The 27,579-nt window shown below is 44.4% G+C and overlaps 1 protein-coding gene across 1 annotated transcript in view; it reads right to left on the reverse strand.

The window, feature by feature from the left end:
• The window catches only part of KDM5B (lysine demethylase 5B), a 40,971-nt gene that overhangs the window by 12,563 nt on the left and 829 nt on the right, over positions 1-27,579 (reverse strand). Inside the window, exons 2-16 of the mRNA XM_025895883.2 lie at positions 22,760-22,894; positions 19,889-19,982; positions 18,657-18,760; positions 17,183-17,341; positions 16,526-16,645; positions 15,913-16,071; positions 15,281-15,462; positions 12,268-12,430; positions 11,148-11,267; positions 8,512-8,706; positions 7,776-7,957; positions 7,134-7,258; positions 6,674-6,824; positions 2,587-2,701; positions 262-617 (exon numbers count right to left, since the gene is read on the reverse strand). Of these exons, the coding sequence (XP_025751668.1) occupies positions 262-617; positions 2,587-2,701; positions 6,674-6,824; positions 7,134-7,258; positions 7,776-7,957; positions 8,512-8,706; positions 11,148-11,267; positions 12,268-12,430; positions 15,281-15,462; positions 15,913-16,071; positions 16,526-16,645; positions 17,183-17,341; positions 18,657-18,760; positions 19,889-19,982; positions 22,760-22,894 (2,360 nt within the window). The remainder of the gene's footprint in view (positions 1-261; positions 618-2,586; positions 2,702-6,673; positions 6,825-7,133; positions 7,259-7,775; positions 7,958-8,511; positions 8,707-11,147; positions 11,268-12,267; positions 12,431-15,280; positions 15,463-15,912; positions 16,072-16,525; positions 16,646-17,182; positions 17,342-18,656; positions 18,761-19,888; positions 19,983-22,759; positions 22,895-27,579) is intronic.

Here is a 27,579-nt window from a genome sequence, read left to right on the forward strand (position 1 = left end):
ACCAAAAATGACTCCATGCCTGGCTCTCCTTCTCCAGCCCTGCAACCAAAAATGACTCCATGCCTGGCTCTCCTTCCCCAGCCCTGCAACCAAAAATGACTCCATGCCTCACTCTCCTCCAGCCCTGTCCCTTCTGGCTGGAACAAGCTTTGCCTTCCTGCTGTGAAGGATGAACAAAGGGGAGCCTCTTCAGGAGTCATGGCACTTCCATCTGGAACAGCTCATGGAATTCCAAAATGCAACACTGAGGTTCAGCTCTACCTGGCCTTTATCAGGTTCCTGGCTTTGTCATCCCAGTGCTCAGACACAGTGAGGAGCTCCTGCAGCTTGGCCATTGCCTTCTCCACCGCCGGGTAGGGCGCGAGCCCCACCCCCGAGTCTATGAGACGCCTCATGTCGTCCAGAGTGAGGGAGTTCTGGTCTGAGGAAGCCAAGTGCACATCCTCGAGCCAGCGGGCCTGCTCCAGGCGCGTCCGCAGCTCGGCCAGCTGGGGCAGGTCGACGTCAAAGTCGAAGCTGACGTCCAGCAGCTCCTGCAGCTCCGCAGCACTGGGCATCTCCTCAGAAAGGAGTTTTTGGCTTTGCTGTTGGAAAGCTTCCACACGGTCAAGAAGGTCCTGAAATACACAGGTGTGACAATAAATCACAGAAAAATCCACTGCCAAGTCACTTAACCATGGAAGCGCAAGGTTAACCATGGAGTGCAGGCTCCTGGCAAACACCCCACTGCCACGCACACAGTGCATGGGCAAATTATCCCAATGTCTGGAACACTTCAACTGTGTCTTCAACAGACAGTGTACGTACCAGCACCTCCTCATACATAATGTGGCCGCAAGCTTGAGTATCCCAGAACAAGGGAATTCCACCCCCAACTCCTGTGAGCTGAGACAGGTGTCAGAAAGAGGGTTGGGAAGAACAATCTAAAGGGAAACTGAGTGTGCCACAAGTGCTGCTGTCTGGCTTTGTTCTGGAATGGTTCAGAATGGCAGCTGAGGAACAGAAAAGTGAGGATTATGAAGGCTTTGAAGAACACTGGGATGCTCTGGGATTCATTTCTGCTGCACTGTTAAGGTTTTTGAGCTGCACCCCACAGTGCCAACGAGTCACAGGCATTTTAATCTCATGCATTGCTACTCTTTCTCTCTCCATACACTCTGCAGCTAATCACCCTAAAAGGTACCTCTGGGGCTGTTTGCACTTTTCCCAGGTTAAGGCACAGTCACTCAGAGCAATCCCACTGCCGAAGCTGGGATTATTCTGCATGGAGCATCCTGCCCAGTGCTCCCAGTACTGCCTGAAATGCTGTTCCTGCAGGAAGTTCTTCCCTCACAGCTGACACCTTGGCATCTTGCCAGCAAGACTGTTTCCCGGGGTGGGCAGCCTCCCCCAGCATGGAATAAAGCCTTTATAAGAGACAGATTAAATTGGGAACCTATCTCCAGTTACTGCTGGTCATTTACATTAACAGCATGATTTACATGACTCCATATAATTGAGGCTTGTTGAGGATGATATAAAGGAACACCCTGACCATATGTGTTTGCTATTTCCCTGTTCAAGAATGCCAGATGGAGAGGAACTGTTTGCATGTCTGGAATTTCCAAACTTCTGCTTTTCAACCAGCAAGAAAACTTCACAGCTCCAGTGCTATAAACAAAAAACTGTAAATAGGATTGTATCAAATCTGATCCACACACTGCAGGGCTGATAAAGCTTCTGAGGCAGTGACCAAAGTTGAGTTGAACTGGTCTACTCCCATTCAGTTACACAACACTGTCTGATCTCTCAATGCTGTATGGACACTTGAGGGACAGTTCTGGAGCTGGACACAGCATCTCCTGGTTCCAGGTGTCACAAATATGCAAAGTTCTCTCCTTTAAGACAGGAATTGCAGCTGCCCAGACTTTATTTTCCTTTTTTTTAATTGCCCCTTGGTGTGATATGCAACATTTTGGCAAATTCTGAAGTGAAATTTTGAATTACTTTCAGCTCCTCTGAGGGCTGATCATCTGGGGAGCACAGAAACAGCACCAGCTGTGTGGGGGACACAGTGACCTGACTCCCTGACAGCAGCATGTTCTCTACTAGAGCAAAGATTTGGGCAGCCTGGGCTGGGTTTGGCTAGAGTTATCTGTGGGGTTTCCTGGAATGTGGGTAGAGAACATGAGGAGGGATCTAATTACAAGATTATAAGAAAGCTGATTCCAGACTAACAAAGAATGAAGGTGATAAGAGAGAGCTCCCCCAGAGTACTGCAGGGTTTGAATGTTCTCACATTAACCTGGTTTCTCTCAAGAGCAGACCAGTTAACTGACCTCAAACTTTTAACCTGTAGTTGCCCAGGTCATCCTGCTGCTTCTCCTGCACTCCTTATACAACACTAACACTTTGATCTGCCTGTGTAGTATAAAAATCTGCTGCCTGTGAACTCCAGCAGGTCAGAGCTCCCTTCCTGAATCCCCTGTGCACAAGTCACTCCGGCCTGCCAGTGCACAGGTTCTTGGAGCAAACAGTGAGACAGGAGATGGCTGCAGGGCAAATCCATCCCTGCAAACGCTCCCGTTCTCCAGGATTTCCAGTTACCTTGAGCAGGGGTGTCTGGCTGAGGACACAGGGCAGGGCATAGAGCTGCCTCACGAACAGCCGCAGCTCGTTCACTGTCAGCTGGTTCTGACACTTCCCTCCTCCGGAGCGGTACCTGCAATGACACGGTTCAGCTTTCCTGGTTACCACTGGAAAAAAATAGAAATAAAATAGCTGAACTTCGAGCCCAGGTTGGACGGGGCTTGGAGCAACCTGGTCTACAGAAGGTGCCCCTGCCCATAGCAGGGGGTGGAACAAGATGAGCTTTAAACTTCCTTCCAACCCCAAACATCCTAGATTTTTTGGATTCCCTAACATCCGCTCGTGATTTCTTGTCAGTCAGGCCTTACTGAGGAATAACAGAATATTCACAAGCACCCAAGCAGCCCAGGGCTCACATACATGAGAAACCTCAGTCTGCCACAGCAGAACGAGCTATTGTTGAAACACTCATATTAAATGGGATTCTGGAACAACTACTCAGCCTGGGAAGGGCACTGGTTATTATGGAATAAAATTAGGCTTTTTTCCAGAACACAAAGCAACTGTGGACAAACTATTCAGTTATGTTGCAATAGCTATTGTAGTCAGCTCTGCCCATGCCCACACCAAAAGAGAACAAATCCCAATTCTGAATGGGTTTTATATTGACAGGTCGTGTAGGCACTTCTGAAAAATCCTCTCTACACTGAAATCAGCACTTTTATTTTTATCTAAAAGCTTTGTATCAAATGAGTGGCTTAGAAGTGTTAACAAACTGGTCAATATTAAAAACCTCTCTAAACTCAAGCCACTATTAACAAGGTCTGAGAACCCTGAACAGAAAAGGAAAGAGATCCCTTACAATGCTGGCTCCAACTGAATCCACAGTGTGTCATTTACACAAAAGAGAACAGCCCAGCAGGATATGCCAGCACGACTGGAATGTGAACACTATAAAATTAATTTTAATTTACCACTCTGGGTTAAAAATAGGTATTTTTAAAGGATACACAGGATCACATTGGGAGTTCAAAACCCCATGGTCAGTTGAACAATAAAATGAATTCAAAGCCTCAGGTACAACACAGGTTTCCTTACAGTGTGCTTTGTTCTACTGTTTTCAGTGGAAGCTCTACCGTATCTTCTAGGGAAAGGCACAGGTTTTTAAATACATAAATATTTATTTACATATACATATCTAAATGGCAAAACTGACTCTCACAAGACATTTTTGATAACCAGAAAATACATGAGCCTAAGAAAAAGCCAGACAGAAGCCATCCCACATCCATCCAGGGTTATTTAATCACAAAGTTCTCCAAGCATAACGTCTCTAAACTCTTGGAGACTAAGGAGCAGAACAAGTTTCACGAGGCCTAGAGAGGGAAGGGGATGGACAGGGAGAACATCCCTTTATGGCAGCAGGTCAGAAACACTGTCCCCTTTCAGTGCCAGGAGAATGAGGAACATGCTGTGCTCTGGCCTAATTTAGATGTTCACAGAACTTCTTCCAACCAGTATCTGGGGAGGTTTAAGCCCCCAGCACTGAGAGAAGCAGAGGAAATAGGGATGTACAGCCCATTTGCATCTCTTCAGGTAATGCAGACAAACCGGTAAGAGTGACAGGATTTAGTCTAAGACAATATCATCATCTCTCCTGGTCTTCTCCCCAGGAACCACTGTGTTGGCTACACTGGAGGAGATCCTCCCGTGTCACTGACTGCCATGACTAACAGGGACAATCTTCCCAGGGGAGCCAAGTCTCCTGCACAACTCTTCCAAATTTGGGATCAGACAAAAATGCTCAGTCCATAATGGAAAGTTTGCCAAAAGCACGAACCAAATTTTAAGCAGAATCCACAATCCTTCCCAACCAACACCTGGCACTCAGCATGATGAAGGCTGCCCAGCATCCTGCAGCTTCAGGCAGATGAATCTGTATTTGATGTAACACTTACTAAGAAATTAAACAGATATTTCTCTTCTTTATATCTTCCTTCACAGGTTATGAGCACTCCCCTCTTCAATCTTTTAAGAAAAAAGATAATCAAGTACCGTGGTTTTTTAAAACTCCTAAAAATTATGAAGACCTGAAACTGGACTTCTACCAGAAACATGCCAAAAAAAAATCCAAGTAGAAATGGTGAGAGGAGGGCTAAAGCCTCTACTAGAGCAAAGGAGAATCTCAGTCCAAGTGCTGCCTTGTCGCTGTGTAGAGCAGCACAGGATGATGCCCCAGGGGCTGGCAGGCCCAGCTGTGAGGAAGGCTGAGAGCCTCTCATGGTGACAAGAGAACAGACCTAGTCAAGGAGATGAAGATAAAAATTGCTCCCAGCTCTTCCCAGGCCAAGCAAAGTCAGGGACACATTCAGAGCAGGAAGGACCCATCTGGCATAGAGCAGCTGGGAAGGGCCTGGCTGCTGCTCCCAGTTCAGCATCGAGAGACCTGAGCAAACACCAGGGATGGCAGAACCCAGACGGGGGATGCCAGAAGGGGAAGAGATGGCTCAACACCAAATGAAGGAGAAGATCAGGAGTGAACAAGTCTTTGATGATGGTGCCACAAATGTCCAGGTTGGAAGTTCCCTGCGTGGCCGAAGCCTGTGGGAGTGCTGAATTCCTCATTCCCAGTTGCAATATTTTTATGTTGCTATGACACATAAAAGCAACATATGAAGAGGGGCTTCATCCTCTTGTGTGTGCAAGACAGCAAAGGTGAATTTTTATCAAGTCCCTGCTACAAAGGCTTACACAGAGATCACCAGGAAGGAAGACAAGAATCATATCTAAATGTGACAGCAGAATATTCTACTCCAGAAGTCCTTCCAAGCCAGTCTTTGAAGTACTGCAAGAACACAGGAGTGACAAGCTACACAGCTCCTGCTCAGGCAAGTAACATGCAGGAACCACACACGTGCAGTTCCACCAGCACAAAAAACAACTGCTCCAACAAACACCATGTTGTTCAAATCAGCAGAAATGGGTGAAAGTTGTCCAGATGGAACAAATGAGACTCAATTTTTCCTGGAGTACTCCATACTTAAGACTGTTGGACATGAGCAGTACTGTCCTCCACATACATAAAAACAACATTTTCACTGTCCCCTGAGGCTCGATGTGCCCATAGTGAGTGTGGGTGCCATGACCAATGGCTTTAAGCTGAAGGAGAGCACAGTTAGATGGGATATTGGGAAGAAATTCTTCCCTGTGAGGGTGGTGGGGCCCTGGCACAGGTTACCCAGAGAAGTTGTGGCTGCCCCATCCCTGGAAGTGTCCAAGGCTGGGTTGGTCAGGGCTTGGAGCAACCTGGGCTAGTGGAAGGTGTCCCTGTCCACGGCAGGGGGTGGAGCAAGATGATCTTTAAGGTCCTTTCTAACCCCAAACCAGTCTGGGATTCTGTGTGTGGGTGGAGAATGTGCAGTAGAAGATGGTAACTTGTGGATCCTGAGAGAAAGGCTCTTATATCAATACAGGCACAACCAGACTCATGTAATGAGGAGATCTGGCCTTGGCCTTCTGTTCTTCTGGCTCTTTTCAACTTATTTCAGACATGGAAGTGCCAGCAGGACCAGGCAGACAGTTCACAAAGGACGTGTTACTCATACACTGCCCTACCTTCAAATCTCTTGAGCAAATAACCTGTCTAAAAGATTCAATATAAAGAGCAGGTATTTTTCAGAGTTTTCATACAACATTCCCACTAGCAGCAGCTCAGGGAGTTAGGGCACTTCATTTTTCCACAAGACAGAGAGTAATGAATACAATGACACCTGCAATGACAGATTTACAGCCCCCGTGGCACAAAGACAAGTGGACTGTATCTTGTTGGCTGTGACTTTGTACCGCACCATTTTTTCCTTTCAGGGAACACTGGAATAAATTTACTGCCCAACTGTCACACATGGAGCAAGAGGAGATTTGAAAGCTCAGAATGTTTAAGTTATACACAGAGTAAAGGTGAATCTCCCTGTCAAAGACGGCTCTCTTGAGGACACTGAGAGATTCCTCCAATTTTTAAGTCTTGCAGAGCACTGGAGTCCATCACTGGCCACTGAAATCCATCTCTGGTGCCTCGATTGTGCTGCAGACACACAGTGACACTTACCTGGTTTGTCTCTTGCCGTTCAGCAGCTGCTGGGCCACCGAGGCACATTTGTCCGCGTCCTGCGTCACCAGCCGGAGGTGTCGCAGCAGGTCGTTGTCTGGAAACTTTTTCATTTCTGATTCTTCTATCAAAGCTTTAAAACTGATGAGACCTGTTGGGAAAGACATTAAGCTAAGAAGTCTCCCTCTGCCATGGATTTCCACGGTAAGGCTTAGAAACACAACACATTAAGTGCGTTTCTATTTCTACTCCAGTTTTATTTTGTGTCAAAGTGATTTACAGTCTCGTCACACAGAGACAGCTTAGCATCATCTCTGGGACTGTAACAGCTGAAACACTCACTTTAAACCATGAAATGACATATGACTTCTTTTGGCTGTCACATAAGAAAAACATTGCTACTAAAAAACTGAAAACTTGGCCCTTTTTATGTGCTGCAGACAACAGGTAAGACGCTCACTTTTTTTGTTGTTAATTTTTGCCTCCAGAGCCTCGTTGACGTTGGAAGCCCACTCGTTGTACGACTCCGCGCGCATCTTCAGTGCGTTCATCATGGGGTACAGCTCCTCCAGGGTGTAGCGGTACCTGCAGGCAGCACAGAATTCAAATTGAGGCCTACAACCACACCACTGCTCTTCCTGAGACAATTTCAAAGTTGCAATTACTTCAAAAAGCGATTTCAGCAGGACAATTAAGGAATTGTCTTAAAGAAAGCTCCATTCACGTAGGACAAAGATCTACCAAATACCAAAGGAAAGCTGACAACAGGAAGGAAAGCTCTGAAAAGCAAAACAATATGTCCTGGCAAGGACTGGATATAAGGGACAATGACCTTGTTGCTATAAATAAAAATACAAACTAACTTAGCCAGCAATTTTTGCCATTATAGAGCAAGAAGAGCTGAATGCTGAAGAGAAAGAGGTTTTGTGTGCAAGCACAAAACAGGCCCGTTGTTATGGGGGCACTGGATTTGCAAAGGACTGAAACAGAAACAGAAAACAGCCCTACTGACAGCAAAGCAAGCAGCAGATTACCAAACCACAGTACCTACACAGACAACAATAACTTCAGATCATGGTATTATTTGCTATCTCAAGCTTACCCCACTTTGTATTTGTAGGTAGGACAGGAGCAGAGGTCCTCAACATGGTACAAGCACACCAACAATCCAGGTTTACAGGGACAATAAACTGCTGACATGAAGCAGGTGGTTTTACACTTCAAACACTGTCGCTCATCATCAGGGAACAGCTCAAATGTCACCCTCTCTGAGTCGGTCACTCCCTGCAAGACAGTGTTATATCACTTCAAAGCCTAACAAAGAGGTGACTGTTACAAAGAGGTGACTATTCCAAGCTAAAACATCAGAAGGTAAATTTATCAAAGGAACAATGAAGTTTTTAGAAATAAGATATTAAACCCAGGTAGATAGAAATTTTGGTAATGAAAAAACAGCTTTTCTGACTACATTACTGAAAGGAGAAATATTACTTTAAAAGCAACATTTGAACAATATTAAAGGGCAGGTGCTAAACCAAGGTGCACAATAAATGATTCTTTACCCAGGTGGTCCTCTGAAATTCATGACACAGGAAGGAACTACGTACCTCTAAGCCACTGACTCCCCACTAAAAGTACCAGCATGTCCTCACATCACTGTTTCAACTGTTCCTTCATTCATTATAATAAATCCCATCCCTGGAAGTGTTCAAGGCCAGGTTGGACAGGACTTGGAGCAACCTGGTCTAGCGGAAGGTGTCCTTTTCCATGGCAGGAGGGTGGAATGAGATGAGTTTTTAGGTTCCTTCCAACCCAAACTATTATTTCCAACAACTCACCAGTTTATCAACCTTCTCACGCAACCTCTTCTCCTCTTCAATCATAATAGCCATGTCTTTCTGGACTGTAGATGCCACCACAACGTCCAGAACATCTGCTTTGGAAGCCATTTTACAGATCATCTCGTCGTGGGAGAACACACAGTAGCGGTTCAGCAGCCGGTAATGCTCCACGCACTGGCGGCCCAGGGGCAGCTGTGGGACAGACGGGGCATTGGGGGGTTCAGCTGGACAGTGACATTAAGGTGCTGACTCTTCATGCGACTGACCAAAAACTACCCCAGGGAAAGGCCAAGACAAATCTTTCTTGCAGCAATGTTCATGCTTCACAGTGTAAAACGAGAGAAATCAAGACAGCACTTTGGCCACAACAACCCCCTGCAGTGCTACAGGCTGGGCCAGAGTGGTTGGAGAGCAGCCAGGCAGAGAGGGAGCTGGGAGTTTGGATTGACAGGAAGCTGAACAGGAGCCAGAGTGTGCCCAGGTGGCCAAGAAGGTCAATGGCATCCTGGCCTGGCTCAGGAACAGTGTGGCCAACAGGTCCAAGGAAGTGATTCTGCCCCTGGACTCAGCACTGGTGAGGCCACCCCTGGAGTGCTGTGTCCAGTTCTGGGCCCTCAGCTCAGGAAGGACATGGAGGGGCTGGAGCAGGGCCAGAGAAGAGCAACGAGGTTGGGGAAGGGACTGGAGCACAAGTGCTGTGAGGAGAGGCTGAGGGAGCTGGGGGGGCTCAGCCTGGAGAAGAGGAGGCTCAGGGGAGACCTCCTCACTCTCTGCAACTCCCTGACAGGAGGGGGGAGCCAAGGGGGGGTTGGTCTCTTTTCCCAGGCAACTCTCAGCAAGACAAGAGCGCTCGGTCTCAAGTTGTGCCAGGGGAGGTTTAGGTTAGATATTAGAAAGAATTTCTTTCCAGAGAGGGTGCTCAGCCATTGGAATGGGCTGCCCAGGGTGGATTCTGTGGTGGATTCTCCGTCCCTGGAGATTTTTAAAAAGAGACTGGATGTGGCATCAGTGCCATGGGCTGGGAACCACAGTGGTGTTGGATCAAAGGTTGGACTTGATGATCTTGGAGGTCCCTTCCAACCCAGCTGATTCTATGATTCTAAGTTGTGCACACCAGGAATGCTCATGGCTCTTGCCAGAGGCCTCTGTGGGTATGAACTGTGTAGCTGGGGGGATGTCCTCTCTGGAGAGGCTGTAATTAGGGGTAACTAAATCACCAAACCACAGCAGACTCAGGAAGACCCAAGATAAAAATACACAGAGGCCAGGGAAGCATCAGAAGGACAAGTACAGGCATCTGCCCTGCTCCCACCACTCGAGGAATGTCCCACCCCAGGCAGGTGCAGGGCACGCTGGGCCTTCTTCTCCCTGACATGGCTTGTTTATGGGGACATAAACTGTGCTGCAGCAGGAGAAACTGCTGTCTCTGTGCACTACTGAAGTCCCTAACTGGCTGCAGGCAGAGCACAGAATTCACCATGAGCTGGGCAGGTCACTCCCAGCTTTATTTTGAGGTCAGGCAGATAGTGATGTTCAGGGAACAATGAGGTTACGAGCAAGTCCAGAATGAAACTCATGGAAAGACAAGAGGAAAAACCAAACCAAACCAACTGCCATATGAGTACAGTTGTAGTGCAGAAAGCTTTCTTGCAATATTAAGTCATCTTCCTTTACTAAGTGATGTTTTTTAAATCTAACAAACTTCTCAGTTGGGCTACACTTACAAATAGCCAGGACCCTTTTGGGGGGGGGGGGGAAATCAGGAGAAGAGCAATTTGAAATATCAGAAGCTTCAAAGGATCTTTCTGAGATCAGACAACACTGTGTGTCTTGAGTCATCTGCTGGGAAGGAAAAGTTACTTGTAACTTTGGAGCAACTCTCCTCCATTTGTGCCTATTTTAAAGACAAAGAACTTATTCACTAACTGTGACCTAATAACTGCAATGTGTGCCCATCTCTGCTGCTTCAGTGAGCTGAGTGAAGCTTACTGCAAATGAAGTACTGATCTGCAAACTTTCTGTTTCAACTTGAGAACTTTCTGCTCCCTTCTCACTGGAATGTTTTTCCCTAAAAACCTACAGCACCTCTGCTATCCAAGAGGATGCGCTCACATGAGATGCAATTCCTATTTTTTTGCCCAAGAGGACTGTTTTTAATGTGTGTTACATGTATCACTTGATTTTATCACAGAAGCTAAAAGCAGAAAACGTATCCAGGTTGATTTTGGTTTCCAGTTGCAGAAAGTACCTCTTAGAAAATTCCCAGTGCAATAAACTGGGAAATTTCATTTCAGCTTTTGATTTGAAAAGGAATTTGGGAACACAAAAAGGAGCAGACTCCAGCAGCACTGGTGTATCTTGTCCTCCAGGCATGCACGGGGTTGTGCTTCCCTCCTGCTGCAAAAGCTCCATCAGCCCTGAGATGTACAATTCCAAACCAAATCTTTGGAACCAGAGGAAACCCACAGTTCAGCGCATGACAGAAACCCCTTCAGCAAACACCACACTGCCAGTAACAGGCTTCTCCTGATCAGTGGCCTAGATTTGTGCATCAGCAGTAAATCAGAGCTGTGCAGCAGCTCAGAACAGGTTTGGAACTGCTCACTTAGGGAAAAAACTGGTTTGGAACGTACCCAGTCGACGGTGCAGAAGTTCACAGCTTCAGCAAAGTTGAAGCCCTGGTTGAAGCCGCTGTGATAAGCTCTGGGAAAGGTGATCACAAACTCCCCAGCACACTGGTTGGTCCGGTACACCTGGGAGGACAGACAGACCAGTGTTAGGTCACTCCTAAACAGAGCTGCAAGGAGAACATGGATTTCCAACTCCCAGTAACTTCTGTGAGGACTCTGAAGCGTTTTAACCCGTAAGCTCAAGAATCACAACTGGCATTTGGTAACAGGCCATGTAAAACCCCGGAAAGCAAAGGGTTCCATTCAGCCACACCCCCACTCTGAACAGTTCTAAGTCGGCTTCCTGGGCCTGGTGCACCCCACTGCCTCAGGGTTGGGGTTAGCACAGATCCAGCTCTCTCCAACGTGCAGCTGAAGGGGAAGAGAAATTGGGAACCTTAAAGTTCATACTGCTGTAAACCTAACACTGCTGGGGCTATACAAGTCAGCATGCAAGCAGTTAGGTCTTCCTGCATCTTTCCATTTTGGAGGCTACTGAAGCATAGGAGACATCAAAAATTTTGCTGCTTTTTCCAGATTTTCCTTTTAAGTCCCAAGGTCAGCTCATCAAAAGCCAATTAAATTGTAAAGGGACATAATTCCCATGAATAATCTAGTATGGAATAAGATGGAAACTGATGAAAAAAAATGTTTTTTAAATACCTAAGGACTTATCCAGGAAAAATAAGAGGATGTGGATGACCAAAAAAGGAAGAATGGGGTTTGGGCCCTTGACAGAAACTCTATGCAAAAAAAAAAAAAAAAAAATGGTGTCTGATTGAACAGACATACAAGAGCTCCTGCCATTGTTCCAAAGGTTGAGCCTAAACCTTCCAGCTGAGACACAGAAACAGAAATATCCAAGATGGATCTCCAGAGAAGAGTCTGCCAGTCATTTCCAAAGGCAATGATTCCACTGCCCATCTGTTGGCACTGGCACATTACACTGGATAAGGAAGATGCAGCACACATGGAAACCACCACACCATCTCTGTAACAAAAGTGGCTTCAATCATCAGCTTTAAGTAGAGTTCCAATCAAAGAGGGTTGGGTTTGGGGAGTAGCACAGGAGTCCGACACATACAGGCACCCCGTGGGCCATCAAAGTGTTCGGGTTCATTATGGTGACAAGTTGGTGCAAGAGATCTGGCTGGGACTCAAATAGCTCTGGAGCAAGCTTCTTCATTACATCCTCCAGCTGCTCAGCTGCGTACCCTGGGGCTCCATACCACGTTTTAGGCTCCCCCCTGCAAGATTATTAAAAAAAGTTAAATATAAGCAATCTTTTAAGTTACATTTTCAGTCTTCTGCTTTAAAATACACCATGTCAAAAGAAGGGCATATCACCAGGAAGGAATGCAAAGGTTCTGTACCTTCTTGAATCTTCACATTTTACACAGGTCCCTCTCCTCCAGATCTGCTCTTAACTGCCTACACTTCTGAGCAGGTACTTCAAATATTCTGGGGCGGGGGAAATAGTCTGAAGAAGTTCTCACTGAAGTTGTGCTGATTTCAGCACAACTTCAAAACATAAGCTGCTTGTCTTTTCCCATGAACACAAACTCCCTCTTGGGATAATCAACCAAAGCCAGTTCTTTCTGTCTTGTGCTTAACTGCCATAAAAGCAACACACAGGAAGTAGAAATCAAACTTCCGAATTATGCAAAAGACTTCAAGGGGAAAAACAAATCCATATCCAGAGGAGGAAAAAAAAGAACTTTTAGCACCAGCTTAACCCAAAGCAAGCCAGCTGAGAGAATTAAGGTGATGCAGATGTGTTCCAGCAGATACTGTTTCAGGCTTACACCAGCACTGGCTCACTGCAGCACTGAGATGAAAATGCCTTCAGGGCCTTATAGAGAACGAGGTTAGAAAAGGTCTTTAGAAAGGAAAACAGACAAATCACCTTATCCCAGACTCCTGAGGAGCCAGCAGAGCAAAGCTGACCCAACAGTGTTCTTTTTTTCCAGTAATCATGATGCAATTGGGAGGATTCCAAAAGGAAAGAGTGAAGTGTGAATCCAGAAGCCTATCCCTACCCTGTATTCACACAGCCCCTGTGTCGGGGGAAGAGGAAAGCCAGCAGGATGGGCTGTGGAGGGGGCACTTACACTGCTATCACAGTTGTTAAATCACTAGGCAGCCTTGGACCTGGTCACCATCGTGGAATAACTCTGCAGCCTTGGACCTGAGCATTGTCCCAGAACAACTCTAGAGATTCATGAAGACCAGCGACAGATGCAACTAAAAACCATCCTGTGTCCAGACCCAACACTGGGTTAGTCAAGATTTAGTTCTGCTCCTTGATATGTGTCAGCACCAAGGAATGAGTGACAGCAGATATGAACTGTGCTAAACTTGGACCAGGATACTGGAACTGGTGGTCTCTGGACTTCAGGAGAACAGGTAAGAGAGAGAGACACTATTCTACTGGAGATGCTGAGGTGCCAGCCCTAGGGACCAGCACACTGCAGGTGGATGAAGGTGACAGTTCCTTCTGACTGCCCCACATCCTGCCTGTAGAAATACCAGCAGCAACTATGATAATTCTTCCTCTGACCAGGACTGACATCTTATTAGTTTCCAAGCCTCTCTGAAGCAGAGATTTGTTTTTTTCTCCTTTTACCATTTCTAGAACTAACACAGGACTCAGAGTCCTGCAAGAGGACTATTGCCTTCAGCCCTGGGAAAGTTCTGCTGCTGCAGCCTGGGTCACTTGGGATTAGCTGCTCCCAGTGCTTCATCAGGACATGGGCATGTGGGAGCTCCTCCATGGCATGTGGGAACACTGAGGATGGACACACCATCCCTAGGATTTGCCAGGAACCAGTCCTGACTTCTGGAGTCTTCAGAGTTTGCAGCATTGTCTCTGCAGCAGCAGGTTGTTCAGACCAACTGCTCTGGCCAAGAACAGCTTTAACCTCAACTGCACATTCCTCTCCAATAGGCTAAAACCCCAGACTTAAACCTCTACACTGAAGGGAAATAAAGAAGAATATCCTCAAATGAAAAGATGTCAAGGACTTTCCTGCTGGAGGATAAATTCATTGAAAGCAAGTCAGGAAAATCTCACGTGTATCTGAATGAACATACGTGTGCACATGCATGTGTACACACTGAAGCACCTTTCTGGCCTTGCTGCAAACACTAATGCAATTTGGGGCACACTATGGAGGGCATAAAGCCATTCTAACAACAGTGAGTGAAGCTCTCCTCGAAGAAATGAAGGTTGTACTGCAAACAAACTCCTCTCCTGCCCACAGCTGTCGGCCCGACTGAAGACCCAGACAAAGGGAGGAAAAAAGCAGCAACGCATGACAAGGAAGACCCTTTTTACCATGTAATCCTGTCACTCCTTTACTTACCCTCACTCAAACATTTGTTTTAGTAACAGTAAGTACCATGAAGGCAAGTGAATTAAGTCACAGGCTCTTGGGCTGCCCTACAGCAGTAGCTATTTCAAGGAGCAGCAACTGAATAACCAACCAAAAAAGGACCCTCTGAACAGCAGCTGGGATATGGTTTTACTGTTCATGTGAACAGGAAAAGGGAAAGAGCTTGAGGGAAAGAGGTTTCAGGAAGAGTGGCAAGAATAATCCAGGCTCTAGGAAACCTGTTGTAAGGTGAGAAGTTCAAGAAGTTCAATCTATTTAGAATATCAAAGAGATGGCAAAGATCTGTCCTGATTACACCTGACAAGTGTTGGCTTGATGAGAGGATTTATGACAGCATGATCCATCTAACAGACAAAACATGCCGGGTCTGAGTCGTTAGCTGAAGTTAAGATGATTTTTAAAAAAAAAACTTGCATGGTTTTTACTTTACATTGAGCATAATAAAACACTTGATGGAGTATCTGCTGCATCTCTCATGGATTTTTAAAACTGGGAATGGATGTCTCTTTCCAAAATATGACCTCTTGTCCAAAAGCAAATCAATGTAGGAATTACACTGTCAAATTTAACCCCGCTGTGACAGGACAGCAATGGTTACTCTGGCTGAGCTCTATGAATCTGGTTTTAGTCCACTAATTAAGAAGCAGAAGGGGAAAGGAAAGGGAGATTGTTTCCCAGGCTGGGTTTATTCCTCAAACTCACCAATGCAGATAGTTAATGGAATAGCTCCAATGGTCTTCTATATGCCAACAAAAAGAGGAAAAGCACATTCCTACATACAGCCAGGGCAATTTCATCCCACAGATGTCTGCAGTGATGTGAGCAAGCACAGACTGCTCCATCACAGGCATGTTGTTTAAATTCCAGCCACTATCAAGGTATTCCTGAAAATTGAACAGAACAGTTGCAGGTTTATAAAACAGGAAGTAAAAAGCCCAAGAAAATAAAACTGCTGAAGAGCAACAGAAGAAAAGGACCTTTTCCAACTGAGGAATATAAGAAACAGGTCAATGAATGTAAGACTAAATCCTTCATTTTCTTTGCCCCTTTCACAACCCTGACCTGACCTGCTTTGTTAAAATGAGACCTTTTTTATTTGGTTTTATTCGGTTTGGCAGTTATTTATTAACTACTATTAACCTGTGGCATTGAATGTCTGATCACAGCAAGTTTTATTTATTCAAAACCCTGATATAACTCTCCTTTTCTAATACTCTGCCAGATACACAAAACAAACACTTTGCAAACCAGTTCCATTACTGTGCTTTGAACCAAGGAGCCTTATTTAACAAAAAACTGCAATAAAAACATTCCCAGTGAACTCCAAGACCTACCTCTTCCTCTGGTCTAACTTTAAACTTCCCACCCCTAACTGGGAAGCCACTGCCAAACTCCTTTGAAGCAATGTCAGCTCCATATTCCACAGTCACATCCTCTTCAATGGTACTGACAAGTCTCCAGAATTCTTTTTCAACCAGCTCAGTGGGGACCATCTAGGTATGAGAAGAAGAAAAAGGAGTATGCACTGAGGAATCAGTAGAGAAGTATGTGCATCAAAGCTGTCTCAGGAAGGAACCTCCATTAGCTTGGAGCCTTTCCCCATTTCAGAACTGTTTCAACAAGAGAAAAAAACTGCAGCAGAAACGTGGTTCCAGGAAATGCTGCTACTCTCTTCTCTCAGGAATGGGTGACAGTCAAAGATCTCCTCCCTACAGACACTTCTTCAAAAGTGGGAAGAAACAAACAAAAGCACAAGCAGCTGGTGGAACAAAAAAAACCATGACATCAGCAAGAATCAGGATTCGCTGGCGTAAATGAGAACGTCTGACTCGGAATTTCATCCCCTTCAACATCAGGATTCTTCCCTCCCTCTCCAAAGATATCTATTTTAACTAAGCATGCTAAATGAACTCTACATGACAGCACCAGGGTAAGGCAGGAACATACATGTACTGGCATGTTGAAATAGTCTGACTTGAACGCATCAGCCATTTCTCCGAACGTGCGCAGGGTGTAGTCTCGTGCTGCTTGTTCAAACCCAAAGGCTTCTTGAGGCTTGTTACACTCCTGCAATTGAAAAGGTGATTGTTTCCATATTAACACAACACTGTGTTCAGAATTTACACAAATGGGCTACTACAACAGCATGTGAGGAGTAAGAAGGCAGGACACCTCACTGAAATGAAGTCACTGCCCCAGGGATCAGAAGAAGAAACGCTGCTTGATTCACCAAATCACAATATTTATTTATTTATAAATCTGCATAAACATTAATGAATTAATATGTCTAATTTCTCCTTACTGTTGCAGAGCTATGCAGAACAAGATCCACAGAGCACTACACTGAAGCACCCAGTGAGACTCCAATTTTAGGCACAGAGAAAAGTATGCCAATTAGATGTTCTTCCAAGGCACACCAATTTTTGGCATTAAGTGACAGCTTTCCAATTTGAAGCACGCCCAGTCTCCATTTTAGCTGTACCTCTATCACCTTGTTTGCACAACCTTAAATAACAACAAATTGTATTTTCAATTCCTCTGATCGATCTTAAAAATAATCCACAAAGTAACCTTCAGCCTAACTGTAACAGTTTGTCAGATTACCTGAGCCAGACACTGGGGACACCTCCAGTCCCCTTTGGGAACATCATGGAGGGGTGGAATTAAGCAGAAGGTGTGGTAACTGTCATCACAGCCATCACAGAGCAGGAGCCGGTCCTCATCGTTCCCACTGCCACACAGGAGACACACATACAAATCCACCTGTAACACGAAATTCCAGAGTGGGAATGTGAGCACTGAAGGGAACTCATCTGCCACATTTCCCAAAGCTTATTGTTCCACTTTATCTCTGCAATGGAAATGAGACAAGCAAACACTAGATACTCATGTAGAAGTTTAAATACTCCTCTCTGTAATCTAAGGAAGGACCACAAGAGCTGCAAGCTCTTCCATGTGTTTTTTTTTTCAAATGCCAGAAGACTTGACTCAGTGCCAGGACAGTTCACATCAGCAGCACTGTGGCCTCAGCAGGTATAACCCAACACCTGCTGGGGGCTCACAAACCCTTCTCCTGTTGGTGTGCTCAGGTGTTTTGTTCCCCTCTGAGACCATGTGGCCTCAGAAGAGAGAAAGAGGTTCCTCCTCTTTTTCCCCCAGAGAAGGCACCAACCTGCCAGGAGAGCTTTGGGCAGGGGAGTAGCTGTTAATTGTGGTGGAGCAGCTCTCGAGCCCCAAGGAACAGGCACAAGCACTCCAACCTTGGTAGGGCTGTCTGCTGCCTGTCCAACATCCCACTCTCACCAGCAACAGCCTGGAAAGCTCCTCCCAAACACAGAACAGAGCTGGGAGGACAGGCAGACCCTCATCTCCTGCTCCTCCCCACAAGCCTTTTTCATGTGGGGCATGGTGGTGTCAGGTTTCTGGTATTTGCCCTCTTCATTCTCAGCTACAAGTGTGTTTTAAATGAGAAGATGTTTGTTTTAGGAGGGACTCAAGTAGTGGCACAGGCAGAAAGAATCTTGGCATGGGTTTTTCAGAAGTGAGACAACTACCAGTGCTTTCAGGTTGGGGTTTCTAGGAGGGGGGTTGGTGGTGTGTGGAAAGTTGGAGCAGGAACAGGGTTGTTTTTTTTAAGATGCATTTCAATAACAAAGCTTACAGTTTAGTGCTGAAATTGTGGAATTAGGGGCAGGTGTGTGGAAGTGCCACAGCCTGCACTGAGCTCCCCTGAAGTTAAAGAGCAATGGGGAGAGATCGGGTCACACAAGAACAGCTTCCACTGGACTAGGCTTTCGAAGTGCTTATTTTGAGACTGTACCTTGGAGACAGAAAACAAGTTACTTTAGTTATAGATGGTGAAACTTAACCATCCTGTCATTTCCAGCTTTGTAAAGCCAGAACCTTTAGCAGTATGGATATTCCAGCAGGCACAGGCATGCTTCAGTCACAGGGTTCTAGGAAGAACACAGGAGTCCTCAGTGTGACAGAGATGACAGGAGGTTTTGCTACACACCCCAGAGAGACCCAGAAACACCTGCAATCCACTCACAGCAGCAAGAAGCCAGGGGGTACTCACAGCATTGGTGGGTTTTTTAGATCTGACTTTGGATTTGTCCTTCTCTGGCTCCCCAGAAAGTTCTTTCTTCTCAGGGAGTTTCACCAGGCTGCGCATTTCCTTGTCTGGGCAACGGAGAAAAAAATGAATGTTACAAAACATTTCAATGCTTAACATTCGTTGTTATTGTTTGTTTTATTTATTACTTAGACTCCATCACACCAAGTTATTTGCTGAATTACTTGTTATCCCCCCCCACACTTGTTTCAGTGAACGTAAGGCAAGATTTGAACACCTGCAGTGCCCCCAGAAGTCGGTGTTACCTGAAAACCCAAGCACAACACCACGAGCCAGCACTAACTACAGAGCCCACAGTGTTTAAGTCCCATTTCAATTAATTTAAATTAAATTATGAGCAGATTCATAAGCTAAGATTTTGTTTCCATGTGGTGTTAATAAATGCTGTCAAGAGCTTTTTCCTTCCACTCTTGGGGAGGGGGGAAGTTTACAGACTCCTTGAAGAAAAAAAAATCAAGTTACAAAACACCCCAACCTAAACAAATTCTTGAAAAAAGGATTTTGAATGAACAAAGGAGACTTACGGACTGCTCGGGTAATTTAAATTATTGCATAGTTGTAAATGGTCCCTATATTTATTTGGCCAAATTATTTGTCAACAAGCTTATTCTTCTGTTCGATGGCATTAAATTTTGCTTCTCAGTCTGAAATGATTATTTCTTAAGGACAGATAACAACAGACTCAGGACTGTTGATAGTAGCAATTTAATCATATTGTGGGAACTTCATCATTAAGGCCAAAACATAGTATCAACTTTTGCCTTCAAGAGTTTAATTTCCTGATTTCAAATCCAAATTCTTTGCCAAAAGTGTCTGAAATCTCATACATTCTTAAAAGAGTTTCCTCTACTTAAATCTCGTGGACTGATGTTATTTAAAATACAAAACAGAAATACAGTTCCAATTTCATTTCCAATTGCTCTGCAAGGGACACCCAAGTTTGAAAAAGTAGGTTTTTCTCAACTGGAAGTAGCTTCTACAAGAAAAACAAAAAGTACTTCCAACCCTTAAAAGAGCTTTTACCATAAAATCCAATTTTAAAATTAAATTAACAGAAAGTTGGTGTGTTTTTTTTTTTTAAATACTTCGAATAGTTCCAACTGCTGAATTTAACTCTGGTCTTACTTTGTTTGTACAAAGTAACAGAAGCTGCATTCAGGTTGTGTTTCACTCACCACTGTCACTCTTTGGAGGGGCACATCCCATCCTGCGTCTCAGATTGTGAGTTCTGGCTTCTGGAGGGTCAGACTCAGTTTTAATATTGGTTGCCTTAAAAGAAGGGAAAAAAAATCAGACAGGGGGACTCAGACTTTTCAATCAAACTCAGAAACATTTAATACTTACAAAACAACAAATCTAAACAGACACCTCAAGTTCTGAAACACTTCAGTTACTTAGAACAGTTCAGAGAGAAATAATACAGGGAACAACACTGGAGATTTGAAAGCAAATCTTACAAAAAGTCAATAACGATACCAGGCTTTGGATTTGCTTTCAGTGGGACCCAATAAGAAGCAAAGGAACAAGGAACTCTGGGCTTTCACAGATTCTCTAGTGCTCTTGAGAAGCAGAACATGCTCCAGCAAGGACCTTAGCTGGTGCATTGGGGAGCTTTCAACACAGAATAATGTTTTTCCATTTAATTCATACATTTCTTCCCTGAAGTTTTGAGACCGTGGAAGAACAATTCTCAAATTCCTCAGCATTATGAGAGATTTCTCCAACATTGTATTTTTTAAGCTTAACTCCTTAAGGAATGAGGTCATGCAACAAGTCAGTCACTATCAGCCACTCCCTGAACCCCCAAAAATGGGGTCTGTGGTGCAGGTCTAAGGCAGGACTGAACACAGCCCCAGGTACTCCAAGGGGTGGGGGCTGTTGTTCACTTTGGGGGTTTTTGTAGGCTTTGGTTGTTTGATTGGGATTGTTGAAGAGCTGGTTTTGACATTATTTCCCCATCACTTTTCACATTCTCTTTGTCTAAATGTGTCCATCAGACCAGGCATCAATCCCACTGCTTAAGATATGCAAAAAAAGAAGCTGTTCATTGTATGCAGCAGTTCTGCCTCAGAGCCAGTGGGCCTTGAGCCTCCAGCAGTGAAGAGACAGACCCCCAGCTTCTGCATCTCCAGCTTCTCTGGGTCTTATTCTGTGCCTTAGCCAACACTGAGCAGCTCTTGTTTTCGGCCTGAGCCTTTCATCACATCAACTCATCTCACTTTCACCTCCCCAGCATTATTGTAGTCTTTCACACCAAACTTTCCTACATCAAGCACCTAAACCCTTTGCATTCCAAACACAGCCTATGATAGGCACTGCCCTTTTCCTTTCTCATGAAAAAGTTTTCTCCTGGCTGTTTACTCAGCAGGTAAGAAAGGGCCAGGTAAAACTCTGTGTGTGTCTTACAACTGCAAGCTAACACTTATCCTACAGGACAGAATAATTTGCAGTACTTCTCTGTGCTTCACTTCTTTCAGAGGTTTATGGTCAGCCTTTGAAAAGCAGGAAACGTCAAACTGGCAAACATGAGAATGAATTTAAGATTTACAGTTTAAGACACTGACAAATCCTTGTATATCTCAAAAAGTTGGGACACAAGAACAAGCATTACTCCTTTGCAATGAGGTCAGTGAAAATGCCAGCTGCTTGGAGCTTCAGTGTTGAATAAAATGGATTTAATCACTGTGGCTCACTGCACTGAAATGGTACGGAAATGTTCACATTAACAAATCTTGTGGAAATTATTGTCTTAAAACACCGCAGCTCCTTGCTAAGCCAGTCAGTTCCTGCTGCTCAATTGAGCCTTAGCACTGTGTGTTCCAATTCTATTCTCAATCAAGGATTTTTTTCCACAAAAATTAGGTGCATGACACCAATGGTGCTTGGGGCAAGAGCTGAGAGGGCAGCCTTGCCTTTTAGTTAAGGATGAGCAGTTGGTTTCCACCAAAATCATAAAAATGTGCCCTCTTTGTTAGTGCCATCTGACACCACTGCCAGAGAAACAGCTGGAATTTTAGTGTATATTTGTCTTGCTGTTAATCCTTAAGGGATCCATGAGAACAAGCATCCTGTAACCACAGGCAGACACTCCAAATGGAAAGCTTCAGCCCAAACTACTGAGGTTTGCTCAGAATTACAAATCCACTTGTAACCAGGTATTTGAGTGGAAAAGCTTTGGAAATCCTTAATTGTAACTCATTAACTAAGCATAATTACAGGCAGAATTTGCAACAACTAAGCTGTACTATTGGTACTAATAAAGACCAAGACTAGAACAATGGGAGTTAATAAGAATCTGAAGCGAACCGTGACCTTCCCAACTCATGATGTCACCACTAATCAGACCCTCTCCTGGGAACATCCTTCCCTCCTCTTCATCTACTCCAACAAAAGAAATAGGAACTCTCTGGAGACAGGACCATCAGGCTGGAAAGGCTGGAGCCACAGTATTACTGTTTTCCAGCAATAAGGGAGACACACCATGTTCTCCTAAAATACGTCTTCACAGAAAACACTGAGATACAATCAATACATTTTATGCTTATCCAAATAAATATTATTTCTTAAGCACATTTAAGATTGTATAAAACCACGTTGACTTCAGGTTATGTATTTTTCCCTTACATTGCATGGGTAAGTTATCAAAAATTGATAAAATTCAAGAGTGAAAAATTAAATTCAACAACGCTAATGTTACAACCACAACCTTCCCTGCTCCAACAGCTGGCTTCAGCTCATGAAAGGTGTACAGAAACCTCCCAGCACATTTAAAGAATAACTGCAGCTCACTGGTTGAGAACAACAGATCAAAGTCGCTTCATTTCCACAACTTGTCACCTGTATTTTAATCCAAGAGCCTCACAGTATTTACTACCATGCTAAAAACATTACTGTACACACCCCCAAACAGCTCCCACAGCAGAGCCTCCCAGAACTCCAAACCTCAGTAACACAACTGTTAGAGCACCAGGCAGTCCTTAGCCCATTTTTTTAGGATTTGTGCCTTTCACCCCGTTCAGGCTGTGCCCCCAGAGCCGAGCCCTCACCTCGGCCGTCAGGCGCTTGGCCCGGCGCGCGGGCGGGCAGGTCTCCGACGGCGGCACCGACTGTCTCTGGGGGATGTCGTGGGGCTTGTACTCCTTGTCCTTCGTGTCACTGCTGAGATCCGGTTTCTGCAAGCACTAAAAGAGACACAGTTTGGTTACTTACATTTTTTCTGCCTCCACCTCCAACACAAATTCCATGCAGAACAATTTCCTGGCTTGTGGGAAAGAACAGAGACAGGGCTCTGATAATTACTGTGCTGAGCTAATAAAACAGCATGTATGACAATGGTAGAATTACCTATTTGAACAAGCTACAAATTCACTTTTTCCTGCCCGTTTAGTGACTGCAATAACCATAATAAAGGATCTAAAAGCAAGCTGAAGTCATCCCTTAAGTGTTATGAGCACTGAACGTTTCTCTATGTGAGATCCCAACCTCAACTCTTCTAGCAGATGGGGTTTTTTCAAACTGGATCCCCAGTGCTCTGGAACTGCTGCAGTGTCCTCAGGTTGCACTGCTGTGATGCCAACAATATAAAAGTAAATTACAGCCTATCAAATATCCTTGTGCTAACTGAAATACAGCCTTGTCCAATGGACATCGCTGGAGTTCCCTTCTTCCATGTTTTGGAGAGGACAACTGCTCCATGAATTAAGAGCAGAAGGGAAAAGATGCAAAACCAGTTTTAGTTCTTTCAAGTTGCTGAATGAACATATTTAATTGCCGAAAACTGTGCACATTTTTGGCAAGAAACTGAATAATTAATAACAATTCCCCGTTTGTCAAGCCACACAGCACTCAGTAACAGCAGACAAAATGCAACAGTTTTTAATGAGTAAACAACAAATCCTACAGAAAGAAAAAATCCCATGTTGTCAGGAAGTAATTCACAGGAATTGCTGGATCCACATTTCCCCTGTTCCTGTCAGAAGCATTTTCTCAGCAAGAGAGAACAGTGAAGAACCACTGCAGTGGTGTGAGGATGATGATACTCTGTGGACAGCACAGAAATCAGACTTTCAGGAACAAATGACAGCCAGAAGGGGGGATGGAAAAGGAGGAAAAAGTGGTATTTTAGAAGACAAGTCTATGCTGAAAGAATTATGTATTTAACAAAATTTCAGTATCGGTCATGGGCAGCAGGACGAGATTAACCACAGACAGCCCACAACTCTGACCAAAGAAACCTCCAGGACTGTTATTTTCTTTCACACTGCCTTTAGTCCTAGACTTCGTAAGCTCTAGACTCTAGATTTATTCTCTGAAAGCAAAGGGGGGACTTCATTTCCACATTAAATACACAAAAGCACTCAACTTTGCAGCTCGCGCGCACGAGCGGCAAGTCCTGGCTGACACTCAAAGGTGGGCAGGTTGTGGGTACCTGGGGCCCAGAGCAACTGGCCCTTCACAAGAGCTTGTCCCCTTAAGGTTCACACTGGAAGAAGAATCACAGGATCACAGGATGGTTTGGGTTGGAAGGGACTTTAAAGATCACCTCGTTCTAAGCCCCTGCCATGGGCAGGGACACCTTCCACTAGACCGGGTTGAACACCATCCAACCTGGCTTTGAATGTTTCCAGGGATGAGGCATCTACCAAAGATGATGGGAATTATTTCACATCAACATCAGTGGAGGAAAGTAAAAAAATAACAATTTCTCAGAACAGAAAATGGACAAGCAGAAAAAGCAAGCGAGTAGAAAAATGATGAAAATGAAAGACAAGAACTTCCATAAAATCTGATTCCTTGAATTGTGTCCTCAAGTGAAATCCAAATTTTTCACCAAAAGAAAAACAAAAAGTTTCTACTCCTTCTGGTAATAGAGGACATATGATCCTTGACAATAAAGATGTAGAAGGCAAACAACTTTTCCTAATCAAAATGGTAAGGAAACCTGGAAAACCAACAGATAGTATAACTTGCCTCACTTCAGTGCCAAGGAAAAAAAAACCACCACCAAAAAATGAACATTCACTGAAAAACACCAGAGTACATTTCCTAAATACTGAGGTTTCACCAACTATTTATGCACAAACATTTCCCAGTGCCTCCATAACCTGAGGCAAAGCAGTGGCATGAAATGGCTGTTAATTAACCATTTCAGCTGTACCCAGAGAAGACCTAGAAGTGTAAGCCCTGTCTTATGGAGGAGAATTCCTCTGAACCTCCTTTACTCCTGCACTGACCAGATCAACTGCCTTCAACCAAGGACACAGATGACATCTCTCCAGTCCTTCCCTCTCCCAGTGAGCCTCTGGCAAGGCTGAACTTCTACCAACAATTCACCATAAGCTCATCCCAGACACTGTGATCATCATCTTGTTGTATTCCAAGAAGATGACTGCACATATGATCCTTGAACTCCCAGTGGTGGCAGACAGCAAGTTGAAAGCCCATCAGCTGAAACCATAAAGGAGTAGCTCCTTTAGTAGACAAAGGACACAGAAGGAATGGTCACAAGGCCTCCAGGATGTCAAAAGATGGGGGAAAAAACGGATGCAATTTATCTCCTCCGGGTTTAGATGTTTAGTAGTAGTAATTAAATTAATTTACACATAAGCCAATCAGTCAGGCTCTCTGTACTTGCAGAACACAACAGGTCTACCCCTACTACTTATCCATGGAGGGTAAAAACCACCAAACTCCAGAGGTGCTCATTTTTCTCCAAGAACAATAAAGGGTGCCAGAGAACTATCTCACACTGAAAGACCTTTATTAGAGGCACACACATATAAATCTTTGGAAATACGAAATCCTACTCAGGCCACTAAAGCCTTAGTTTGGAAGAGAGACCAGACCCACAGTTACTGAACCAGCTGGATTCACTGAAAACCAGGAGCAAGACCATCTCGAGCCCCCCAAACTGTAGCTGGAGATGACTGTTTAAATCATCAAACATCTGGGCAATGCATCACAGAAGATGCACTGACAGAAGATTCCAGACACCTCAGTTCAGGCAGGGGAACATTTATCCCTCTGGGCACAGAGTATGACTCTGCAGTATCACAGATGGTTACTACAGGTAGGAATGTGAGGGACAGAACCAGTATCGACAAGTTCACTGCAACTGCTCTGGGGACAAAACACCCAAGGCCTGTCTAATCCAATGTTTCAAGATAAGAAAATAAACACCCCCCCTGTGGAGAGCTGCTTTGAGTATTAGAAACTGGCTGATTTAAGGATTTTTGCTCTTGGACTGAACAAGAGCTTTAATAAAAACATGTTATTCCCGTCCATCCCCCTCTGAACAGCTCCAGAGAGTTTCACTATTTCAGTATGTAGATAGAAATATCTCCAACTGGGATATGTGTCAAAATAACTCATGTATTTAAGCCACACAAACAGTTAATGCTATGCTCAGATCTGGATTAGATTTAAGTTATGGCACAGTCATCAGTGGAAACTACAGCATTCCATTATTCTTCACTTTTGCAGGAAAAAAAACCCCAATGGATATTTCAAGTACTAACAAACAAAGGAAAAAAGTAGATCAAAGGAATCAGTGAATGCAAGCACTAATCTTGCCTGGATGATCACTCAAGCTGTGTGAAGGGCTTCTCTCAAAAGGCTGCTGAAGTATCACGAGGAGGAAGCGTCTCCAACTGACAGCTGTCACATCCAGCTTCTTCAAAAACACAACTCAGGTGCTTAGGTTCCCAGCAAAACACTGAACAGACACACAATAATGGACACCTACACAAGAAGCATCTGAGAAAGCATCACTTACTGAGAACACGTGGAAGGAAGTCAAAAAGAATCTCATCTGAGATTCTTCCGCAAAAAAACGTTTTGCAAAACGAACTCACTTGGAAGACAAGGATGTCATGAAGAAAGAAAAAGTCAAATTAGAGTGAAAAGTGAGCTAAGCCCAATATATTCCCATGGATTCTCTCAGGTCATTCAAAAATCTATGTCTGCCACATACAGAAGGGAAATATTTTAACAGCTTGGGGCGGGGGTGCGGAGAAAGTAAAAAAAAAATAAGTTACCCTTACATGCATCACTTGTCCAGAACTGTCTCCACATCAGTTTGAACAAATGTCAGGTGCCCATTGCAAGACAGAGCTTGAAAAGTAACATTTAAAGAGAAGTATGTCCTCATCTAAGAAGGTTTTTCTTTTCTGAAAGGGTTTAAAATCCTGAGCAAACCATGAATGTGAGTATTAACTGTGTGACAGACGCTCTCAGGGAAGCCCCGTTTCCAGGGTACTGTGGAACCACGTTCACTGCACTACAACTTTTAATTAGGTCTTTCCCCGTGCAATTGCACCTCAAAAATATGGCAGCAACGTCAGATGTAACAAACACATGAGCTCAAAAAAACCCAAAGAGAAATCACGGTTTTCAGACCTAATAAAAATGCCAAGTTTTCAATGAAATGTCTTCAGAAAATGGTGCTGCTTTCCATTGCTTAACGAGAATGTGTTTGAGGGAAGCCAAAATACTTTTGATCCAGCAGTTTCCTTAGCTCAAAGATTTTTATATTCAACTCTATTTTGTTCTTATCCACTGTTTGCAAAAGACCCCTCTTTCTGAAGGATCTGCAGAATTTAGTTGTTTTTCACTGAGAATTGATCATCACTGCCCAAATAAAAAGTCTAATTCTAACCTCTCTGAACGTGTATCAAATCCCTCTCTCATTTCTGCAGCTTTGTGTAAAGGCCTGTGTTGATTTCTGCACACAGACACAAGCTTGTAACAGGATTAGGGCTTTTATTGCTTAAAAAAGGTCAACACTCCTGTCTTTGAAAGATCATCATGGAAAGAATATTGCAAAGAAATAAAAATGGATGTTGGCAACTGCAACCTATTTTGGTTT

Source organism: Manacus vitellinus, unplaced genomic scaffold (genome assembly GCF_001715985.3).
Source record: "Manacus vitellinus isolate BGI_N305 unplaced genomic scaffold, ASM171598v3 scaffold_47_pilon, whole genome shotgun sequence".
Taxonomy (NCBI): Eukaryota; Metazoa; Chordata; class Aves; order Passeriformes; family Pipridae; genus Manacus; species Manacus vitellinus.